Here is a 19,925-nt window from a genome sequence, read left to right as displayed (position 1 = left end):
GCTGTGTTATAGAGGCAGACCTCATGTCAATGTCAATAATAACCAGTGATTATAACGAAAACTTTGGAGAAAACCATCAATTGTTTATTGTTTCTGCACAACACTGACCTAAAGGGGGCAGCAACACATGTTTAATGCGTATGGCCTGCCGAGAAACTCAGAAGAAGAAGAAGAACAAGCTAACATTGGCTTGTGCTAACGCGTCTCTGGCTGTGTTTAGTACATTTTCTGTGGAGACAGGATGGCTGAGAAGAAGCTTCACGGAGACTTTAGTAGAAACATACTGGTAGGTTAGAACCACCGTGTCAGGCCTTGATAAAGGGGCCAGGTTGTGACTGCGAACCCATTGTGTGGAGTACGGTCTTAGCAGCGGCTGTGCTATCTACTAAGCTAGCTTAAACGAAGGCTTCTTTTAACTTTAAAGTATAATTTAACGAACCTGCCAGTCGTAAAATAACCCGAGTGGTAGCCATCACATTTAAATGGAAGAAAATAAATAATGTGTTCTTTTATTTTTATTAAAAGGTCTATTTGTTTTTCTTATGTTTACCACCAAACATGAATATTCGTGCATGTTGATGACGTAGCGTCCCTGAGTGCACAGTAATTATTGGTTTTACATCCTCACTTCAAACACGCAGCAGGTCTTGAACATAATTGGTATTAGCTTAAAGTGTCCTCAAAGTAGGTCGTGTGGTATGAGTCTCCTACTCCAGTTTACCCATCTTCCCTCATAATGTGTCCAGAACTGAGGTCCCCGCTCGGGATATAGAAGCTCCAGACTTCACGTGGGAGGATATGATACAGCAGTAATGGGTCCAAGGAAGAAGTCTAATAAATTCCACGCTTTGGTGGGCAGCAGTGGGGAAGATCTTGTGCAAAGACTCAGTGAGCCCAAAGACTACATCAATGAGCTGTCCCATGAAGTCCTCTGTCATATATTCAGGTATGCTGCGCTCAGGCTACACTTATCATTTGTCGTATTTACTATGCGTTGTAGAGACCAGTGTGTTGGCTCATTATGCCAGTCAGTATTGGTACCTTTGACTGCCACACACCCACTGGAAAACAAGATAACGTTTGGTCCATGATGGTGACTGTATGTCAAAGAGAACAAGACTGTGGACAAGAATGGACGTAGACTGGGTGGAAAGAGAAGAATGTAACCTGTTAATGTTGCGTAGATGGAAATAGGCAGAACGGTACACCTACGGCTTCCGTTAGGCAAAGTCAAGCTGTATAATTCAAGCACGGTCTGAGACTAAGTCAGCAGCTCATCTGCATATGTTATTACAGCTCTTACTTCTGGAGCCTTACTGCAGATTTCTCGCTGTGTAAAACAAACCGCGGTGGCTGGAACAGCTGCAAAGTTCGCTTTTCTTTTCTTCATGTCGGAGTTTGTTGAGCGGAAGCTTCGATGAAGGACTCCCGCTCGCTTTTCCCAGTAAAAGTTTTAATGGTGATCACAGGAACAGCTTCTGAGATTTTAAACATCGTTGTCTTGTTTGTAGGTACCTGCCCATGAAGGATATCATGTGTATGGAATGTTTATCTAGAAAGCTTCGAGAAGCAGTAACTCTGTACCTGCGAGTGGTCAAGGTGGTGGACCTGTGTGCTGGTCACTGGTGGGAGTATATGCCTTCAGGTACAGTACAACCAGTCTGCCTTTCACCAACATACAACAAAGAGCGTGCTATGGTACCCTTTTTTTGGCATTGCCGTTCCCAAATATGAATTCTGATGTTGTCAGTTTTAATAATGAATGTATCGAGCCTAAGCTCCAGGTCAGGCTGAGAGTTTAGTGGTGTTTTTACTGGCCTGCAAAAATCTTTTATTTTTATATCTTAAAATTTTAAGATATTTACTTAATAACAGTAACTCTATAAAATAATGGTCCTGAATGTTACAAACTGCCCATGTTTCCTTTTAGACTCACTCCTGTTTTGCTGTGTAACTTCTGGTGATGTTTCAGGTCATATTTATGCAGAGTGTTTTTCACCTCCAAGTAAGTTTTAACACCAAAACACAAAGAGCTTTGGTTAGCAGGAGGTCCTGGACGTGTCTAAGTCATACTCTGACAGTGCAATAACATGTGGAGACCCTTAAACACAGAACGGGATAGAGATGCATGTTCAAGCCTTGCAACTTTAAAACTAAAATGAGCAAAAATATCTTTGCTCATATTTATAATACAGTGGAACGCCGACTTACGAAATGAATTCGTTCCCGAGGGTCTTTCGTTAGTCGAAGCACCCATCGCTCCTTTGGAGTGAACGACAGGCTTTAGGCTACTTGCTAACTGCAACAACAATACGTCGTTCAAGTGGAACAGCGAAGCGCAAATACGAAAGCCAAGAGGGCTGTCACATGGTTCGGAAGGCATTGTGGGCTCAGCCAATCAGAGCCGGCGGATTTTGTTACGCAGGCCCGTAACACGGGCAGAAATATTGGCGTTCAGTCCCTGCATAACTTGAATTTTTCGTTAAATGGGGCATTTGTAAGTCAGGGTTCCACTGTACTTTTAACGACTTAGGTTTTTTTCACCTTCTGTTTATATGTGTGTAAATGCGTCCATAGTAACCGGTTTATGCTGCAACCCTTTTGAAACATTGAAAAAAAGGGATTTATTTATGTTTGTTGTGCTTTATCTTTAGGCTTTACAGATAGCAGCTTTTTGCTCCTATTGAAGAAGATGCCAGATCTGGAGCAGCTGTATGGTCTCCACCCACGATACCTGGAAAGGAGACGAATCCGTGGTTTTGAGGCGTTCAGTATTCCAGGAGTCCTGGAGGCTCTGCAAGCCTGCCCAAATCTGCTGGTGGGTAAACAGTATGTGACTGATCTGCTGTGTATTAAATAATTAACACGTGTTTTATGTTCTTTATTTGTTGCTACATTCTCTGACCTGGCAGACTGATGATATGTGTAAAGGCCCTTTGCTGTAGCTAGCGCACGCCGGGTCCCATTTGAAAGAGCCTTAAGGTGTAATCGTTGAGTTACGTTTGCAGTTACCTTCGCTGATGTCATTTCAGGGCGTTGAGACTTCCCACCTGGAGCTGGTGGAAGCCATTTGGAACTACATGCCCCAGGTTCACATTCTCGGAAAGTTCCGCAACCGTAACGGAGCGTTTCCCATTCCCGCTGAGAACAAACTCACCGTCCCCATAAATGCCAAGATCCAGACCCTCCATCTGGTGGGTGAGTACAACATAATGACACAGACTTGGTCCAAATACATCAGAGCTACTATCCAAAATTCTGGATGTAAGTCGGCGTCGTGTCTGCTGTTGTGTAGATGTGTGGTTGTTAAAAAGAACAGAAGGATAATCTTAAGGTCTAAAGTATCTGTGTCCTTTTATATTTACCAACCCAGGTGTGAATGTTCCCGAGATCCCCTGCGTGTCCATGCTACGGCACCTTTACCTGAAGTGGGTCCGCCTTACCAAACCACAGCCGTTTAAGGACTTTCTGTGTGTGAGCCTAAGGACCTTTGTTATGCGCAACTGTGCAGGGCCGACCAACTCTCTCAAATACGTTCCCCTGATTACCGGCTTGGCTTCAGCCCGGAACCTCGAGCAGCTGGAGCTGGTACGAGTTCCCTTCTTGGGAGGGCTGATTCAGCACGTGGTGGAGGACAGCTGGAGATCAGGTGAGCAGCTGTTTGTAGACACTGCTGCACTTTCAGTGCATCTTTAAATCACACTGTTGTTCAGTAGGATTGATTCATGCATGGCTTTGCTGTTGTTGTTTTAATGCCTGCGTGTTAGAATTTACATGTTCATGAGTGTCACATGGAAATGAATCACATTACCTGGAAACAATCGTTAACCCTTTAAAACCTGAACCATGAAATTACTACCAGAAATCTTTATTTTTTGATGATGGAGTGTTTGTTGAACCTTTAGACAAAATATATATAGAAATATGTCACATTTTAATCTGCATATATGAGTATTTGTATCACATTTGCTCCATAAGCGATATTTTTGCAGTGGCGTCATTAAAAATGTTTTTTTGAGGGTAAAATAAAAAAGCTACACTGACGATGCAGAAGTCTCAAAAACACATGGATCACATACGATACGCTCGGCTTTGAAGGGTTAAACTCGCGGCCCACGTCACCCCTACTGTGGCGTGAAGAATGTAACGCAGTTTGGACCCCGAGGTGACTTTTGTCGTTCGATTGAATATGGTGACAATACGAGCAGAGAGTCCCAACATGCTGAGGTTGTGTTCGCTCAGTGACACACTAGTGCGCACACTTATGTCTGCAGTTTTATTTGGTTAAACACCACACAGTGACAGAGCTGCTGCCACATGTCTGCACAGGCAGAGAGCACCAGTGTGTTCATTGGGTCGTTCAATGAAAGGCTCCAGTTAACAGGGAGGAAAAAGATGTCTTGTTATACAATATTTGAAATTTAAAACAAAACATTTTCAGAAATCTTTGTTTTCTTGTTTGTTTTCGTGCTGCTTGAACAGTAAAGTGACCGCGACCCTGACGCAGCTTGTTTTCGTCTGTGTTTTATAGCAAAGAGTCTTTCAGGTGTTTTCACTCGTTTGTGTCCGAGCTGTTCAAGAGTCTGTGGATTTACATGACGTGTCCCTACGTTTGTCTTCAGCACTTCAAACACTACTTCACTTCTGTACTGTAGTAATATTTTGCTGTTTGTTTTGATGTTGACGGCGTATCCAGGAGGATTTCGGAACCTCCACACCATTGCGTTTGGAGCCTGTAAGAATGCCCTGGAGGTGGACTTGGGCTACCTCATCATAACTGCTGCTCGCAGGTACCTGCTTACGAACAGTGCTGTGTGAGAGGGATTACAGAATCAGGACATTCTGCTGCATATTTCATAGCTTCAGTGTTCAGATGTGGTTAAAACATAAACAGTAGAGTAAGACGCCAGAAATAACTCAGAATAATATGTGCACCAGGGCAGTGACATTAACAGGTTTGTGACACATTTGACACGATTGGATTATTTGATGTTTGCATGAAGATGCAGGCGTTGCTGAAATTCTCACTTCCTTCTGTGTTTTGTATCAGGCTTCACGAGCTGCGTATCCAGCCTTCACTGACGAAAGATGGAGTCTTCTCAGCTCTCAAGATGGCTGAGCTGGAGTTTCCCCAGTTTGAGACTCTTCATCTGGGTTATGTGGATGAGTTTCTGCTGCAGTGTTAGTGCTTCCTCTCAAATATCTTTTGCTTTGATGAAAAGGCGATAAGCAGCTGACGAAGCCTTAAACCAAGAGGAGAATGAATAGTAACTCTGTAATAAAGCCCCATGTTCAGTACACTGATGATGGAAACGAGGCTTTTCCTGCTTTTATTTAAACTCAGGTAAAATGAGCCATTCGGAGCTGGTGAAATATGGGCTGGCGGATGTTATCGAGAACCCAGGAATCATCACTGATATTGGGATCAAGGTGGTGAATGAGGTGTTCACCAATATTAAATACCTGCTAATCTACAACTGTCCTCACCTCCACAACCCTCACCACTGGATTACTGGTACATTTTTGGTTTTGGTGAATAATAACAAAGCAGCAGAGACAAATGCAGCCTTTATTATGCTGCAGTGTTTTTCCCTCTCACATCATTGGAAAAGTATAGTGTTGTCATGCATTTGGACCATGCTGTCCCCGTTTCTGTCTGCAGATCAGTCCAGATGGAGCCGTCTGGTTGATCTCACTCTGGTTCGCTGTCACGCCATCAAGCTGGAGTCTTTTTCCCAGTTTGTAGAGTTGCTGCCCAGTCTGGAGTTCATCTGTCTGGACCAAATGTTTCGAGAACCACCCAAGGTACGTTTGTTATGGTCGCTTTCTCGAAACGAATCATCCCAGAGACGCGTCGTCTTCAAAGGGAGCAGATTTCAAAAGAACTGCATGGCAAGTGTGTCAGGCTCTTTACAGAGGATCCTGCACTGGTGCATTCATGCAGTGCATCAGTGTGACTGCCGTGCTCTTAATGAACCCGAGTAGCTGGACTCATTTGTACGTGTTAGTCCTGTGCACACAGGGATTTAGTCGTTATCACCTCACAGCAACAATTTGTAATCGTTTGTGTGTTTGTGTGTGCGCACCTGTGTGTTAGGGCTGTGCCAGGGTGGGTCTGAGTGCAGGAACTGGGATCGGTGTGTCCTCAGCACTCGTCAGCAACCAGAACTCAAACAATGACAATGAAGACCACCATCACCACAATGAGCCAAACATGCCTCCCCCACCCATCAACAACATAAACAACCAACGGCGGCGGCAGCAGCAGCAACACGATGGCAAGTCTCACTGGCTTTAATAATTAAATACCAACAATTGTATTAAAATAAATGTCATATGTTTTTAATAATGCTGATGGCCCACAAGTTGGATGTCGGTTAGAAAATGAGGAGGAGTTCTGGAGTAAGTTGGATGAAGCGGTGGAGTATTCCCAGAGTGGACGGAGTCGTGGTTGGAGCAGTGCTAAAGGACACATGTGCTGGATGGAGATGGCTATGAACACATACTTCAGAAGAGGAGGAACACTGAGTAACATAAGACTAGACGCGCATAGGTAGATTATATCTTATGCAGATGGAGGAACCTGAACGAGACTGGAGAGTACACAGTGGTGTCATGGGCCATGAAGTGGTAAAGGAAACTGTCAGGGAGGTGTTTGGTGTTTCCTCTGAGCAGAGGAAGGAGGACGAGGAGACTTGGTGCTGGATGATGGAATGAGAGAGTACAAGAAAGTATTTAAAAGAAGAGATTTGCAAAGAAAAAGTGTGATGGTTAAGAAGACCACAGTAGACATGAGCACTAGGAAAAGGGTGTGTAGTTCGTGGTGTGTGAGGGTGGACACTAAGAAAGAAGAGAAGGATGTGCAGCAGATTTGGTTTATTAAGGATAAAGACGAAATGTTAAAATGAGGAAAGTGTGTGGAAAGACAGGAGTGCTGACACACAGCTTTTCTTCTCTGCCTGAGCACTTAATGCACTACAACATGACTTTTTCACACATTCATACCAGCTTTGTTTTCTGTGCTTAAGTGCTTTCTAGCTAACGTTTATACACGTTGATGGATGAGTCACAGAGGAACTTGAGGCTGGTATCCTGCTCAAGGATGTTTAGCATGCAGACTGGAGCAAACGGGGATCGAACTTTACAATTAATAGTTTCATGGCTGTAGCGATACCTCGTGAGCTACAGCCAGGACTGACTGAGGAACAACCCCCTGTGAGCAAGCACTTGGCAACAGCGGGAAGGATAAACTCCCTTTTAACAGGAAGAAACCTTTAGCAGAACTGGGATCAGGGAAGGGCAGCCATCTAGTCCAGCCCTAACTATATGCTTTAGCAAAAAGGAAAGTTTGAAGCCTGATCTTGAAAGTAGAGATAGTGTCTGTCTCCTGAATCCAAACTGGAAGCTGGTTCCACAGAAGAGGGGCCTGAAAACTGAAGGCTCTGCCTCCCATTCTACTTTTAAATACTCTAGGAACAACAAGTAGGCCTGCAGAGCGAGAGCGAAGTGCTCTAATAGGGTGATATGGTACTACAAGGTCATTAAGATAAGATGGGGCCTGATTATTTAAGACCTTGTATGTGAGGAGCAGGATTTTGAATTCTGGATTTAACAGGAAGCCAAAACAGGAGAAATCTGCTCTCTTTCTAGTCCCTGTCAGGACTCTTGCTGCAGCATTGTGTAGCAGCTAATAAAAGCATGAACTAGTTTTTCAGTGTCCTCTGAGACAGGATATTTCTGATGTTGGAGACATTGCGCAAGAAACCATACTTTTTAAAAAATAGAATAAAATATGTGCGTTGAAGGACATGTCCTGGTCAAAAATGACTCCAAGGTTCCTCACAGCGTTACTGGAGGCCAAGGTAATGCCATCCAGAGTAAGAACCTGCTTAGAGACCATATTTCTAAGCTTTTCAGGGCCGAGTACAATAACCATATCAGCAAATGCAAGCCCTGATATGAATCCTGTGACAGTTTGACTGTGTGCTTTGTACTTATCGATATAATGTGAGAACGATTAAACCTACCGTGCTGGGATAGTGCCTCGGACTGAATCATTCTTTGTTGCATTAATTTAAGTCAGACTAGAGAAGTGGTTGAAATTCTCAGTGAGGGAGTGCTGTGAGTTATTCATACATGCCTTTCCTGTGTTTACAGAGTCATGTGTATCATGTGTAAACATGATTAGTAAAGTTACACCAATACTCACCATGACCTAAAAAATGCTGAACCAGTCTGGCTGTTTAAACAGATGCTGTCTTGTTTCCGTCGCTGATCCGTTGTGGGTGAAAGTCTCAGTCTGCAGTCGCTTAGTTGGAGCTTGGGGGGACAGTCATGCATGTTTTCATCCCTCACTCTTTTTGTTCCAACGCAGCTGTAGGTTGACAGGGCGCAGCGCGTCACACACGGCGTGGAAATGTTTTTCAACCTGTGGTTCTGGCATAGTGCGACCTTTAACCTTCACTTCTTCAGTTATATAAAGTATTTTACTTCGTACGCTGTCGTAGAAGATGATGGACGTAATGTTGAGTTACAAAACTAGCGCTTGTTTTTACAGCACCAGCAGAAGTAAATGGAGTGGAGGAAGAAGATGAAGAGGATGAAGACGAGGTAAAAATGTTCTGTATTTCACCCTGTGAGACCCAACCCATCACAAATAGCCAGAGATAACAGATGTTTATTAACCCTGATAACAAAGCCCATAGAATGTTTTTGCTACATCATGTTGAGTATGATATAGTTCTATGATATATTTCTATGATATAGTTCTATGATGTAGTTCTATGATATAGTTCTATGATATATTTCTATGATATAGTTCTATGATATAGTTCTATGATGTAGTTCTGTGATGTAGTTCTGTGATGTAGTTCTATGATATAGTTCTGTGATGTAGTTCTGTGATATAGTTCTATGATATAGTTCTATGATATAGTTCTATGATATAGTTCTATGATATAGTTCTATGATATATTTCTATGATATATTTCTATGATATAGTTCTATGATATAGTTCTGTGATGTAGTTCTGTGATGTAGTTCTGTGATGTAGTTCTATGATATAGTTCTGTGATGTAGTTCTATGATATAGTTCTATGATATAGTTCTATGATATAGTTCTATGATATAGTTCTATGATATAGTTCTATGATATATTTCTATGATATAGTTCTATGATGTAGTTCTATGATGTAGTTCTATGATATAGTTCTGTGATGTAGTTCTGTGATGTAGTTCTGTGATGTAGTTCTGTGATATAGTTCTATGATATAGTTCTATGATGTAGTTCTGTGATGTAGTTCTGTGATATATATTTTGTATGGTTGGGTGTTTTTGGCGAATTGTTGTTAACAACAATGTTCACTTTAGACAAAAAGAGTTTGGAAATAATGACAAGTATTGATCATGTTGATGAGACGGAGGTCTCAGAAACGCACGTGTCAAATATGATAGATTGTAGGGCTGATAGTCAGGGTTGGGTTCTGATATGAGTGTTAACTTTCTGGGAAGGAGAACATGGACGTTGAGCCTCAGATCGAGCTGAAGGAAGCAGAGGCTGAAGAAGGCGACATGGCTCCGGGGCCCAGTCACCAGGCTCCAGCATCACAGCCACCTGATGAGGAACAAGCAGGTCCGACGTTGGTCTTTCACTGAACAAAGCAAGCAGTGTTTGGAAAAATGAAGGTATAAATGACATGTCTTGCATACACTTTGCACATTAATATTTGATTTTAATTCCAGGTCCCAGTGGTTTAGTCCAGCAGTGCAGATCAGCTTGTGCCAACGTGCCCAAACCTTCACAGGTCATCTCGGACTCGGACAGCGAGGAAGAGGAAGGCCTTGTTTCCAGGTTAATGCCACCTTCATGTTTGGAGCAGCCGGCCTCATGTACAAAAGGTGATGCACGATACGGCTCACAGCCAGAAGGCACCAGCAAGTGCTTGATGATTGGATCGTGAGATGGTGGACAGACATTCAGGATGTGTTTTGATTCAAGCGTCTTTCTTCATGTATCAGTCCGATATTCTTAATTTGATTGTAATTATGACGGCTTAAAAACTGGCTGCTGGTGTCGAGGTTTGTAAAGGGTGTGTTTCGTCTCCAGGTAAAGGAAAGACTCCGCTGAGGAGGGGCAACAGTGTGGCTATATCCATGGCAGTCGCTGATCAGCCAAAGACTCACGCTGCAGAGAACAGCTGTGAGAAGAGCTGCCAGGTGACCAGTGAACAGATTAAGGCCGACATGAAGGCTGCTACTGAGAGCAGCAGGAGGAGCAGCGGTAAAGGAACTACTACTGAGGCTGTGGAGGCCGCGGCAAGACCAGGAGCTAGCGGGACATCAGAGGATACTCCAGCATCAAGGACTGGAGTAAGGACAATGACCGGCTCATTGGTCAGAGTTGGACCTGCAGGAGCCACATCGGGCCATGCGGGTGGATGTAGGAGCGTGGTGATGGATGCCACCCATGGAACAGCCCCTGACAGAGCTGCGAGTGGCAGAGAGGGCGCAGAGCGACCCTCTGTCCCTCTGAGTTCTGGTCCTGCCAGCGTGGACAGAGTGGAGCCCAGAGGTGGTGCTGTAAAAAATGATCCCAGGAGACTAGGACCTCAGACTGCTCAGGGGAAGAGGCAGCCTTCCTCTGCTGCGAGCTCAGGATCACAGCAGGAGAACTTTGTTCCAAGGCGACCTTTAACCCGATCGTGCACCCGCACGTCCTCTGTGCCGTTGGTCTCAGAGACAGGTAAGACTGGAACAACAGGAATCCAGCTTCTCAGGAGTGAAACTTAAAGCTTTTCTTTCTTCTATTCATGGCTCCGTGCAGATGTTAGTATACATCAGGCTCAGTACATCGCTGTGTTTAAAACCTCTGTGAAGTTGTTTGTGATTCGGTTGCTATTTACTTTTGTTCACTCAGAACAAAATCTGTCACACATGTTAACATGGCCACGCTGATCCAGACATCAGGCAGCATGTGAGAGGTAGATGTGCAACGAATATAAGATCAGAAGGAGAATCTTTTAGTTTTGGTTGCAGTAGGTCGGGAGGTGGAGCAGGTCATCCACTGATCAGAAGGTCGGTGGTTCGATCCCAGTCTGTGTCCTTGGGCCAGATACTGAGCCAAGTTTCTCTCCGACCATCAGAGTCTGTGTGTGAGTGTTAGCTGGTGCTTGGATGAATGTTGTGCTACGAAGCTGATTATTAGAGACTGAAGCATTAATTAATGGCAGGACTTTGAGCAGTTTTGTAGGAATGGGGTCTAAAAGACACGTTGATGGTTTGGAGGAAGTAATTATTGAAGTTAACTCAGAAAGATCGATTGGAGAAAAAGAGTCTGACTTAACATCAGTGGTGCTAAGAGCAGCTGTAGATAATATTACATCTGTGGGATGATTATTGGTCATTTTTCTCTAATGGTTCAAATGTTATTCATGAAGTCGTTACTAGTTAAGGTTAGAGGGATGGTTGGCCCGACAGAGCTCTGACTGTCAGCCTGGCTACAGAGCTGAAGAGAAACCTGGGGTTGTTCTGATTGTCACAGGAGCTGCAGGATCCACAGTCCAACCTAACGAGGATGTGAAATTATTAACAAGATCATTCAGAAGCTAAGCTGAGAAATTTGCCTCAAAAGTGATTCGAGTGCATACGATACGATCCACAAGTTTCTACAGTGATTTGGCTTTTAAGGAATTACATCCGCACGCACACGAACTTTGAGCAGACAGTTTTTGACAAACCTCTACATTCAAACCTGAATAAATGGACTCACGCGTGTCCACGTGGGGTTTTAAAACAAGTTTTACTTTGCCGCTTCAGCTGCACAAATGGAAGCTGTGTTCAGGTTCCTGTGTACAGCTGGGACATCGAGGCTTCCTCTTTGTTGCAGAGCAGCTCTGCTGGGAAACAGATTTACCAAATGTAGTAAATGTTCTGTATAAGTTCTCAGTGACGTTGATCTCACAGTCAGAGGAAGTTTTCTTCTTTTAAATTGGTGCCACGGGTTTGTCTGCTGGCGGCTGAGGTACAAAGCAGTGTTACAGCCACATTAGCAATAAAAATTGTATTGAGCATTTTAAGAAAAAAGTCTGAACGCTGTTTTGAGGAAAAAAGTGGAAATCTACTTGGAGGAAAAAGTGAAAATGTGCAGATTACATTGTTGTTTCCACGGCTGCTGCACCGTCAGACACGCTCCGTGCAGAGGAAACAAACTGATCGGCCTCCTTGTGATACAGCCTCTTTATTGCAGGAGTGTGTGACCATCCAGCCTTTTCATGTTGTACAAGTCCACTCTCCCACGTTTGTGGGGTTTTCCATCTGACCTGATTCACCATCTCACAGCAGTGTCTTTTCAGCCTCTTTGCAGGCAGGTGTGTTTAACCTTGGACTCTGTTATTTTGTGTAGATCTTTCCAGAGCCAGGCCTCGAATGGCAGTGAGGAGGAAACGAATGGCTGACAAATCAACCAGCACTTCGGACCCGGTGACTGAGGACGACCATGTGCAGGTACGTGTGCGCTCGGACACAAACACGGGGACTGGCACTTTACTCTGTGATCCAAAGAAAAGCACACAGATGTTTTTGTCCTTGGTTCCTTTCTGGTTAAAGTTTGGTCAAATGGTTCTGCAGTGTGTTTTTATCAAAGATGTACTGAGATGGTTTTGCTTGTATAGATTTTGTCTCTGAAGAGCAAGAACCTGGTGGGAATCACTCTGACCAACTGTGGAATCACTGACCTGGTCCTTAAAGACTGCCCCAAAATGATGTTCATTCACGGTACTCATATTTGATAATTAACTTACATTAATGTTTTGTTCTGCCAAAAACTAAAAACATAAGGTGTGTGCTATCAGAGTGCTTCTAGTCTTTAGTTACTTTTTAACATTTAAAATGAACTGCAGTAGATGTAACTGCAGTAGATGTAACTGCAGTAGATGGAACTGCAGTAGATGTGACTGCTGCTACTTTTCTGAGTGTTCGTGCTGCACATGAGCTGTAAAATGTTCTTGCATCTCCCGAGGTTCTTATATTCTGCGTTTGAGAAACGAATTTGTCTGTAAATGAGTCACAAAATTGTCAGTGCTGGTCACTGCATGTTCAAAACAATTAGTCTTCACTCTTGTTTGTTAAGAGATCATGTTTAGGCCAAACAGTGGGAAGGAAAAACTCCCTTTTAACAGGAAGAAACCTCCAGCAGAACCAGGCTCAGGGAGGGGCGGGGCCATCTGCTGTGATTGGTTGGGGTGAGAGAAGGAAGACAGGATAAAGACATGCTGTGGAAGAGAGACAGAGGTCAATAATAACTCATGATTAAATGCAGAGAGGTGTACAGGCGCTCTGTGAAGCACCCAGGAGCCCAGACCTCCTGTGGAGGATTCAGGGTCACCTGGTCCAGCCCTAACTATATGCTTTAGCAAAAAGGAAAGTTTGAAGCCTAATCTTGAAAGTAGAGATAGTGTCTGTCTCCTGAATCCAAACTGGAAGCTGGTTCCACAGAAGAGGGGCCTGAAAACTGAAGGCTCTGCCTCCCATTCTACTTTTAAATACTCTAGGAACAAGTCAACACTAACTAGTTTTTTAGCTTCAATCTGAGATGAATGTTTTTAATTTTTGGCAGATTGTGCAAATACAAGAAGTCATTACTAACTTTTGTACTTTTTAAAAATCAAATTGTCGTGTTTCAAACGCTCCAAAGTGCCCGCGACATCTTTGGTTATGCTGAGTTGGAAGGTCTCGAGTAATCAGCGTCTTTGTGTGTTTACACTCTACAGCTACCAGATGCCGCGTGTTAAAGCACCTGAGAGTAGAAAGTGCCCCCATAGTAAACAGATTTGACTACGCTCAGTGTAAGAAGCTAGACATGGAACAGGTCCTGGATCAGATCCTGAGAATGCCCCCTGAGAGGAATCGCATAATCTACATGCGTCCTATGCATCAGGTTGGTGACCTTTGGTCATTAGAAATCTTAACTGCTGGTGTATAAAATGTTGTAATGTCGCAATACTGCAACAAAAAGCACTTTTCCTGTGGCCGGGGTGTCAGACTCACTTCACATGGCGAGCCACATACAGCCACTTCGATCTTACAAAAAGCTTCAGCAAAGACAGAAACTGTAAAAAATAAAGGTTTTTACTGTAGTCGTAAAAAAGCAGGACTGTGCTACAGTGGAAAGTGAAAAACAAACTTGTTAATTACTTTGTGTTGTATGAATGGCAATGATGGAGGTTTTTACCTGTGGGAAAAACTATAAACTTATACAGATGTTTGTGATGAGCAGATCAAACAAGTTGAGCACTATAACTTCATGCAGAGCCTGAGCCATGGCTCTGTGCTGCACACATCTCTGCCATTCACAGACTGTATGGAGTTTATTTTATAGACTACAAGAAAGCGAGAAATGTATGAAAAATAAGAGAAAGGTACACATTGGGCAACATGTGTTATCTACTTACTGCTACTATTACCAGGGAGAACACAGGTGAGGTGTTTGAAACGTTTTGTCCCCCACAATGGGAAAAGGATCAAAATAAAAATGGGGATCACTTTATTCTGCTGGGCGAATGTGGCCCGTGGGCTGTTTGACACCCCGGCTCTTCAGACCTTTGGTTGTGCCTGTAAAGCTGTTGACAGCAGATATAACTGTGCTTGCTGAAAACAGCTGGAACATCTGGCTACATAAAAGAGAAGCTCTCAGACTCAGACATGTTCTCTCTGCTAAAATCACGATAACGTTAAACAAGATGAAGATAAACAAATGTTCGTCTCATTTTCCAGACACTTCTATGTGAAACACTCAGTGTAATTCTGTCTGTCTCATGTTGTCAGATTGACTCGGTAGCATTGGAGCGCCAGCTGTTCCAGGGGCCGTATCCTTACCACATCGCTATAGTGCACGAATTCAGCAACCCGCCAAATATACGCAACAAAGTTCGCATTCGCAGTTGGATGGACACCATAGCTAACATCAGCCAGTGAGTAGTGTCACATGCAACATTACACAAGACAGCAGTGGGCTGCTGTGTGTGTGCGTGGACGTGTCTGTGTGTGCGTGGGTGGATGTGTGTGTGCGTGGGTGGATGCGTGTGTGCGTGGGTGGACGCGTCTGTGCGTGGATGTGGGTGCGTCTGAGCGTGGATGTGGACGTGTCTGTGTGTGGGTGCGTCTGAGCGTGGATGTGGATGCGTCTGTGCGTGGGTGCGTCTGTGCGTGGATGTGGGTGCGTCTGTGCGTGGGTGCGTCTGAGCGTGGATGTGGGTGCGTCTGTGCGTGGGTGCGTCTGAGCGTGGATGTGGATGCGTGTGTGCGTGGGTGGATGCGTGTGTGCGTGGGTGGATGTGGACGCGTCTGTGCGTGGGTGCGTCTGAGCGTGGATGTGGATGCGTCTGTGCGTGCGTGGGTGGGTGCGTGTGTGCGTGCGTACATGTGTCCGTGCGTGGGTGTGGGGCCTTTGATGGTAGTGTTTCGTCAGCATAACAGCTGCTGTGGACTTCAGTAACACATTTGCTTATAGGGCCACTGATCTGTTATAGTCACGTGTTACATGAACAGGGTTGTGTTGCTGCTTTTATTTACCAAACTTCAGAAAACTGAAGGGTTCTTGTACAGATGTAGATGAAGCAGGTACTAGCAGCCAGCAGCTGGACGATGATCCGGGTGATCTGGATGTTGGACTCCTTCATGGGGCTGCAGTGGGACATGGTCTGAACCGAGGGCATCCCAGGAGGTAATAACGGTGCAGACGACAGGGCGGTCGAGCCCTCTTACCTGCTGGGACAAAGTGTCCCTCTGCCCTCTGTTCGAGGTGTCCATCTGCATGAATGAAGGGGAGTCAGACGTTAGGTGTGTGAAGCAGGGGTCCCCCCTTCTTTACCTGCACAGATGCTACCTGGCACTGCTCCATGCACAAGTTTGGCATGATTGATCGATCGATTGAATCTGCAGTGGTAACTGTCCCCAAGAACCGCCTCACCTCTCTTTTGGTCTTGGGATACAGGCTGTTGTTTTCTCCGCCTGAGGACGTCTTCAGAGTGGTACCCCAAATACTGCACCTCCATCTGTCCAACGGCACACTTCTTCAGTTTGGCTGTGAGCCCTACCTGCTCCAGAGGTTTTAGAACAGTGGCCAATCGCTGGAGGCGGCGGGGCCTCACGAGAAGGCCCTGCCATCTCCTCCTCCCCAAAGCCGGCGTCGCACGACCTCGTGTCACCACTGAGTACAGCTCAGACACTACAAGCCCCGCCCACAAGCTTCCACTAAAGGTTTTTAAAGCGCATCTCTCAATCCCAATCCGTCGACGCCGTTCAGAGATGCTGCAGCCTTTACTGCGTTTTGCCCTTGTATTTATTTGTAGTGGCACTATGGGATATTTGTGTATGTCCCCATGCACGCACCTAACCTCCACCTGCTCTGCCTCCACCAATGGCCCTGGCTGAACCAGGGTCTGCGTGCAGCCCTATTCCATCCCCATATACCCTCTTGGCACCTTACCAGTACGTCCCTCCTGGACCGGTGGAAGGTGTTGGAGGGCTGGTGCCCCACCTGTCCCACCTCCATCAGCAGGCACTCCTGGCGCTGGTGTCCCGGCCGCCCACACCTCCAGCACTTCCGCTTCAGCATTTGCGAGGCTCCCTGCAAGTTAGGACATCGCCTTTAGTTGGTGGAAGGTGCGGGGCGATGGTGGCGAGCGAGTTAGAGGCTGGCAGTCGTGGCAGCTTCTCCACAGCCAGCACGGTTGACGTAGAGCCCCGACCAGCTGTGGCTGCTCCAAGGGTGACCCGGCCACTATGTCAGGTTTGCACTCGGCCTGGATCCACCACTGTCTGCATGGTGGTTAGATCCACTAGCATCGTGGCCACTACCTCTACTGGCTGTACTGGTTGCAGGCCCAACACATGCACACTGTTGCTCTGTTTTATTTTAAGCTTTTTTCCAAGTTTGCTCTGTGCAGGACTTGTTCCTGCTGCAGCTCGCTCCTCCGGGTCCAGCTGGCTCCTGAAATAGCAGGAAATTATCACCAAATCATTCCCACCTGTGCTGCCAGCCTCCTGGCACTGCCCCCGAACCCTACTGCACCACCACTCTGCAGTGGAGCTGCAGACCACATCCCCACCACAGATGGCTGTGGCCTATACTGTGTCCACGCGCTTAAAACAAGCGTGACTGGTTATTCTCAGCACAGACGTTAATGAGCAAGTTTCAAACAAGAAAGAGCAAAACGAAACAAAAATGGAACAGTGGTCATTAGTAAGGGAGTTATGTACTGTCTATAGAGTCACTGCTCTTTATGAAGCCAAATTTCAGTTTTTCATATATGTGTGTTTGTCTCTAACAGAGAGCTAATAAAGTACGAGTTCTTCCCAGAAGCCACCAGGACAGAAGAGGATGTGAAAAAGTTTCCCAGATACCCCTGGGGCCGAGACATCTACACACTGGAGGGTAACGTGTTTACGTCACATCGCTTGTTGAATTTGTTTTCATAAGTGCTTGCTTATATTCTGCCTCCTCTGGGAGTCGAGGTTTGTTTTTGGTCAGTGACGTTATGGAAGGAAGGATCTGTTTGGTGTAGTTTCACACTGAGCCGGGCTCAGGTGGGAGGAAAGGTGCACCGCTCTAAACGTCACTGTTTTATCATCTCTGATCTTGTTTCTGTGTGGATGTAAATGTGAGAAAAGTGATGGCGAGTCTGTAGTGTATTGATTGTTACTGGCCATCTACAGATGGTTTTCACTGCCTCACCCAGCTGATCATTCCTGGGTCAGCTGACTGCTTGCTCTACCTTTGCAGCCACACTGATAAAATCCACCCTGGATGTAGAAACTTCTCTTCCTTGTTTGAATAGCAGTGACTTATTTACTACACTGGTGAACTAGCGCACTGAAGGAGTTACTGACAGGCTAGTTCTTAAGCTCCTCATCAAACACACACTACCGCTCAAACGTTTTACAAAAAAAGTTTTTCCAGTTTTTATTGAAAATCATACAGTTTAATGTCTCATTGCATTTTGAAATGAAAGCATAGGACAAATAAGAAGTTAGAGTGAAAAAACTATCAAAATCAGTTTATAGACCAAATATATTCTGACTCATCAAAGTCGCCCCCTGTGATATAACAGCTGAACACAGCCGTGGCTTCTTTCTACAACACGAATCAAATCTTCTCCCACATCTGGAGCAGATGTTCCCATGAATGTGGACCTTGTAGCTGCTTTGCTTTCGCTCTTCTGTCCAGTTCAAACCAGCTCGATGGGTTTAGGTCTGGAGACTGTGCCGGACCTCCATGTTTCCAAGCTCATCTTGTTCTTTGTTCCTGAGGTGGTTCTGCCACAGCTTGGACTGTGTGGGGTCTTTATCCTGCTGTAGGATGAAGCCCTGACCAACTCGGTGCATGTAGGAAGTAACAGCAGCAGCTTTCAAGGCTGATCAGCCTCCGTTGCTGCAGAACAGATTTAAAATGTTTACCCGTGTTGTCCCTGAAAAAGGCCTTTTTGTATAATTGTGAAATGTACATTATTTTACAGTTTTGGTGACCTTACCTTTGTTTTAAACCGCTGGCAGTTCAACACTTACCTTTGTACCATTTCAAGCTGTTCACTGGACTTGAACGACTGCAACAAATAACTGTATAACTGTTCTCAGACGTTTGACTGGTAGTGCATGTTCTCACCATCAACTCTTTGTGATGTCACTGCTCAGGATTGGTGGATGGAGCGCCCTACAGCATGATAACAGACTTCCCTTGGCTCAGGACCCTGAGAGCAGCGGATCCTAACGGCTATTCCCGCTACGACTTTGAAGACGATGAAAGCAGTGAGTGCGTCAGTCTGTCAGCAGTTTCTCCGTGCGGCTGCTCTCTGTACTCAAACGGTTTTCTCTCCTGTGTTAGCCACTATCTACGCCCCACGGCGCAAAGGACAGCTGTCGGCTGACATCTGCATGGAGACCATTGGGGAAGAGATCTCGGAGCGGCGGCAGAGCAAAAGAGGAGTGTTTCAGAGAGTAGTGGTCCTCTTCCTTCATCACTGTGATACTCCAGGCGAACCCGTGGATGACGACTACATCTAGAAACCAAAGACCGAGAACCAGAAGGATGTCAGCCTCGACGCTCGGGCTTCTGACTGAAAACACTTGGTTTTATTAAAAAATGAGAAAGTTGGTTTCCTGTTGAAAGCTGCAGGTCAGCACTGACATGCACATAATATTTAATGACTCTTCAGTAGCATTACGGAGGAACAGCAGAGTCTAAGGCTGCTCACAAGGGGGCGCTAATGAGCTGGACAGTGAAACGTGGACACTGTGGGGAGAGGGAGATGATGATGTTTCATTTGGCTCACACCGAAGGACGACTCTTTTCAATTCTTTGAAAAAATACAAGAACATGCCTTCAATCTTTATTTGGGGGATTTGATAAGCTCGAGATCTGTGCTGGTTTTCTCTTTTATCATACACGACTCTGAACGTATGGTAACTCATTAATTCCAAGAGTAAATAAAAAAGGGTCAAACATGTGACGTTGTTGATTTTGTTCCAAATAAAGGCTCGAGTCCTCCTGCCTTCGCTGGCAGCATTGTCTGCACGACTGCAGTTTTCTGTCGCACTGCAGTTGGGAAGCGTTCCCGTGTCGCTGTTTGTCGAGTTTGTTTCATCAGAAAGCAGAATAAGCAGAGACCTGTTTGTTGCTGAAGGATATGTAAAACAACTTGATGGTTGACCGTCAGTCACCTCTGCACCTTTTGAAGCTCCTCTGTCGGAGCTACAGTCGCATCGTGTGATTGAGTGAGAATATAGATATGTAGCTCTTAATGTTGACCTGACGTATTCACATTGCACACTCGGAGCTAACTCTGTGTTGTCAGAACCAATCAGAGGGCCCGTCTCCTAGCATCCTTCTGTGGCACATCTAAAGTTGTGCTGATATAAGCTGAGAGTTACAC

General features: G+C 45.2%; 1 protein-coding gene across 3 annotated transcripts; it reads left to right on the top strand.

Annotated features, from left to right (window-relative positions):
• The first annotated feature begins 130 nt into the window (after nucleotides 1–130).
• Nucleotides 131–19,499, top strand: fbxo38 (F-box protein 38). 3 transcript variants are annotated; one of them, XM_086261658.1, is made up of 22 exons: nucleotides 131–286; nucleotides 747–946; nucleotides 1,512–1,645; nucleotides 2,655–2,818; nucleotides 3,033–3,198; nucleotides 3,374–3,649; nucleotides 4,697–4,790; nucleotides 5,051–5,181; nucleotides 5,345–5,515; nucleotides 5,663–5,805; nucleotides 6,098–6,278; nucleotides 8,558–8,610; nucleotides 9,514–9,631; nucleotides 9,742–9,897; nucleotides 10,106–10,741; nucleotides 12,401–12,501; nucleotides 12,669–12,771; nucleotides 13,767–13,933; nucleotides 14,821–14,966; nucleotides 17,328–17,431; nucleotides 18,688–18,801; nucleotides 18,878–19,499. In XM_086261658.1, exons 2-22 carry the CDS (start codon nucleotides 813–815, stop codon nucleotides 19,054–19,056), a joined length of 3,471 nt encoding a protein of 1,156 aa, XP_086117784.1. In that variant the 5' UTR covers nucleotides 131–286; nucleotides 747–812; the 3' UTR covers nucleotides 19,057–19,499. The 3 variants fall into 3 exon arrangements, with proteins under 3 accessions (XP_086117784.1, XP_086117776.1, XP_086117767.1); XM_086261650.1 differs by having other exon boundaries at nucleotides 9,511–9,631; XM_086261641.1 differs by having other exon boundaries at nucleotides 5,345–5,805; nucleotides 9,511–9,631.
• Nucleotides 19,500–19,925: the final 426 nt, after the last annotated feature.

The sequence above is a fragment of the Aulonocara sp. 'chitande type north' Nkhata Bay genome, linkage group LG2 (assembly GCF_057382095.1).
Source record: "Aulonocara sp. 'chitande type north' Nkhata Bay isolate Kocher_YH1m ecotype deep benthic linkage group LG2, A_spYH_male_GT1.1, whole genome shotgun sequence".
Classification (NCBI taxonomy): domain Eukaryota; kingdom Metazoa; phylum Chordata; class Actinopteri; order Cichliformes; family Cichlidae; genus Aulonocara; species Aulonocara sp. 'chitande type north' Nkhata Bay.
Note: the sequence above shows the minus strand (reverse complement) of the source record. Positions and strands in the feature narration are given on the sequence as shown.

What these genes read in the sequence shown, in the direction of transcription:
- fbxo38 (XM_086261641.1), top strand. Translation starts at nt 813, where the DNA reads ATGGGTCCAAGGAAGAAGTCTAATAAATTCCACGCTTTGGTGGGCAGC. An exon ending in GGAGGACAGCTGGAGATCAG is followed by an intron (nt 3,650 to 4,696) that starts GTGAGCAGCTGT and finishes CGGCGTATCCAG; the next exon opens with GAGGATTTCGGAACCTCCAC. An exon ending in GCCGTTGGTCTCAGAGACAG is followed by an intron (nt 10,742 to 12,400) that starts GTAAGACTGGAA and finishes TATTTTGTGTAG; the next exon opens with ATCTTTCCAGAGCCAGGCCT.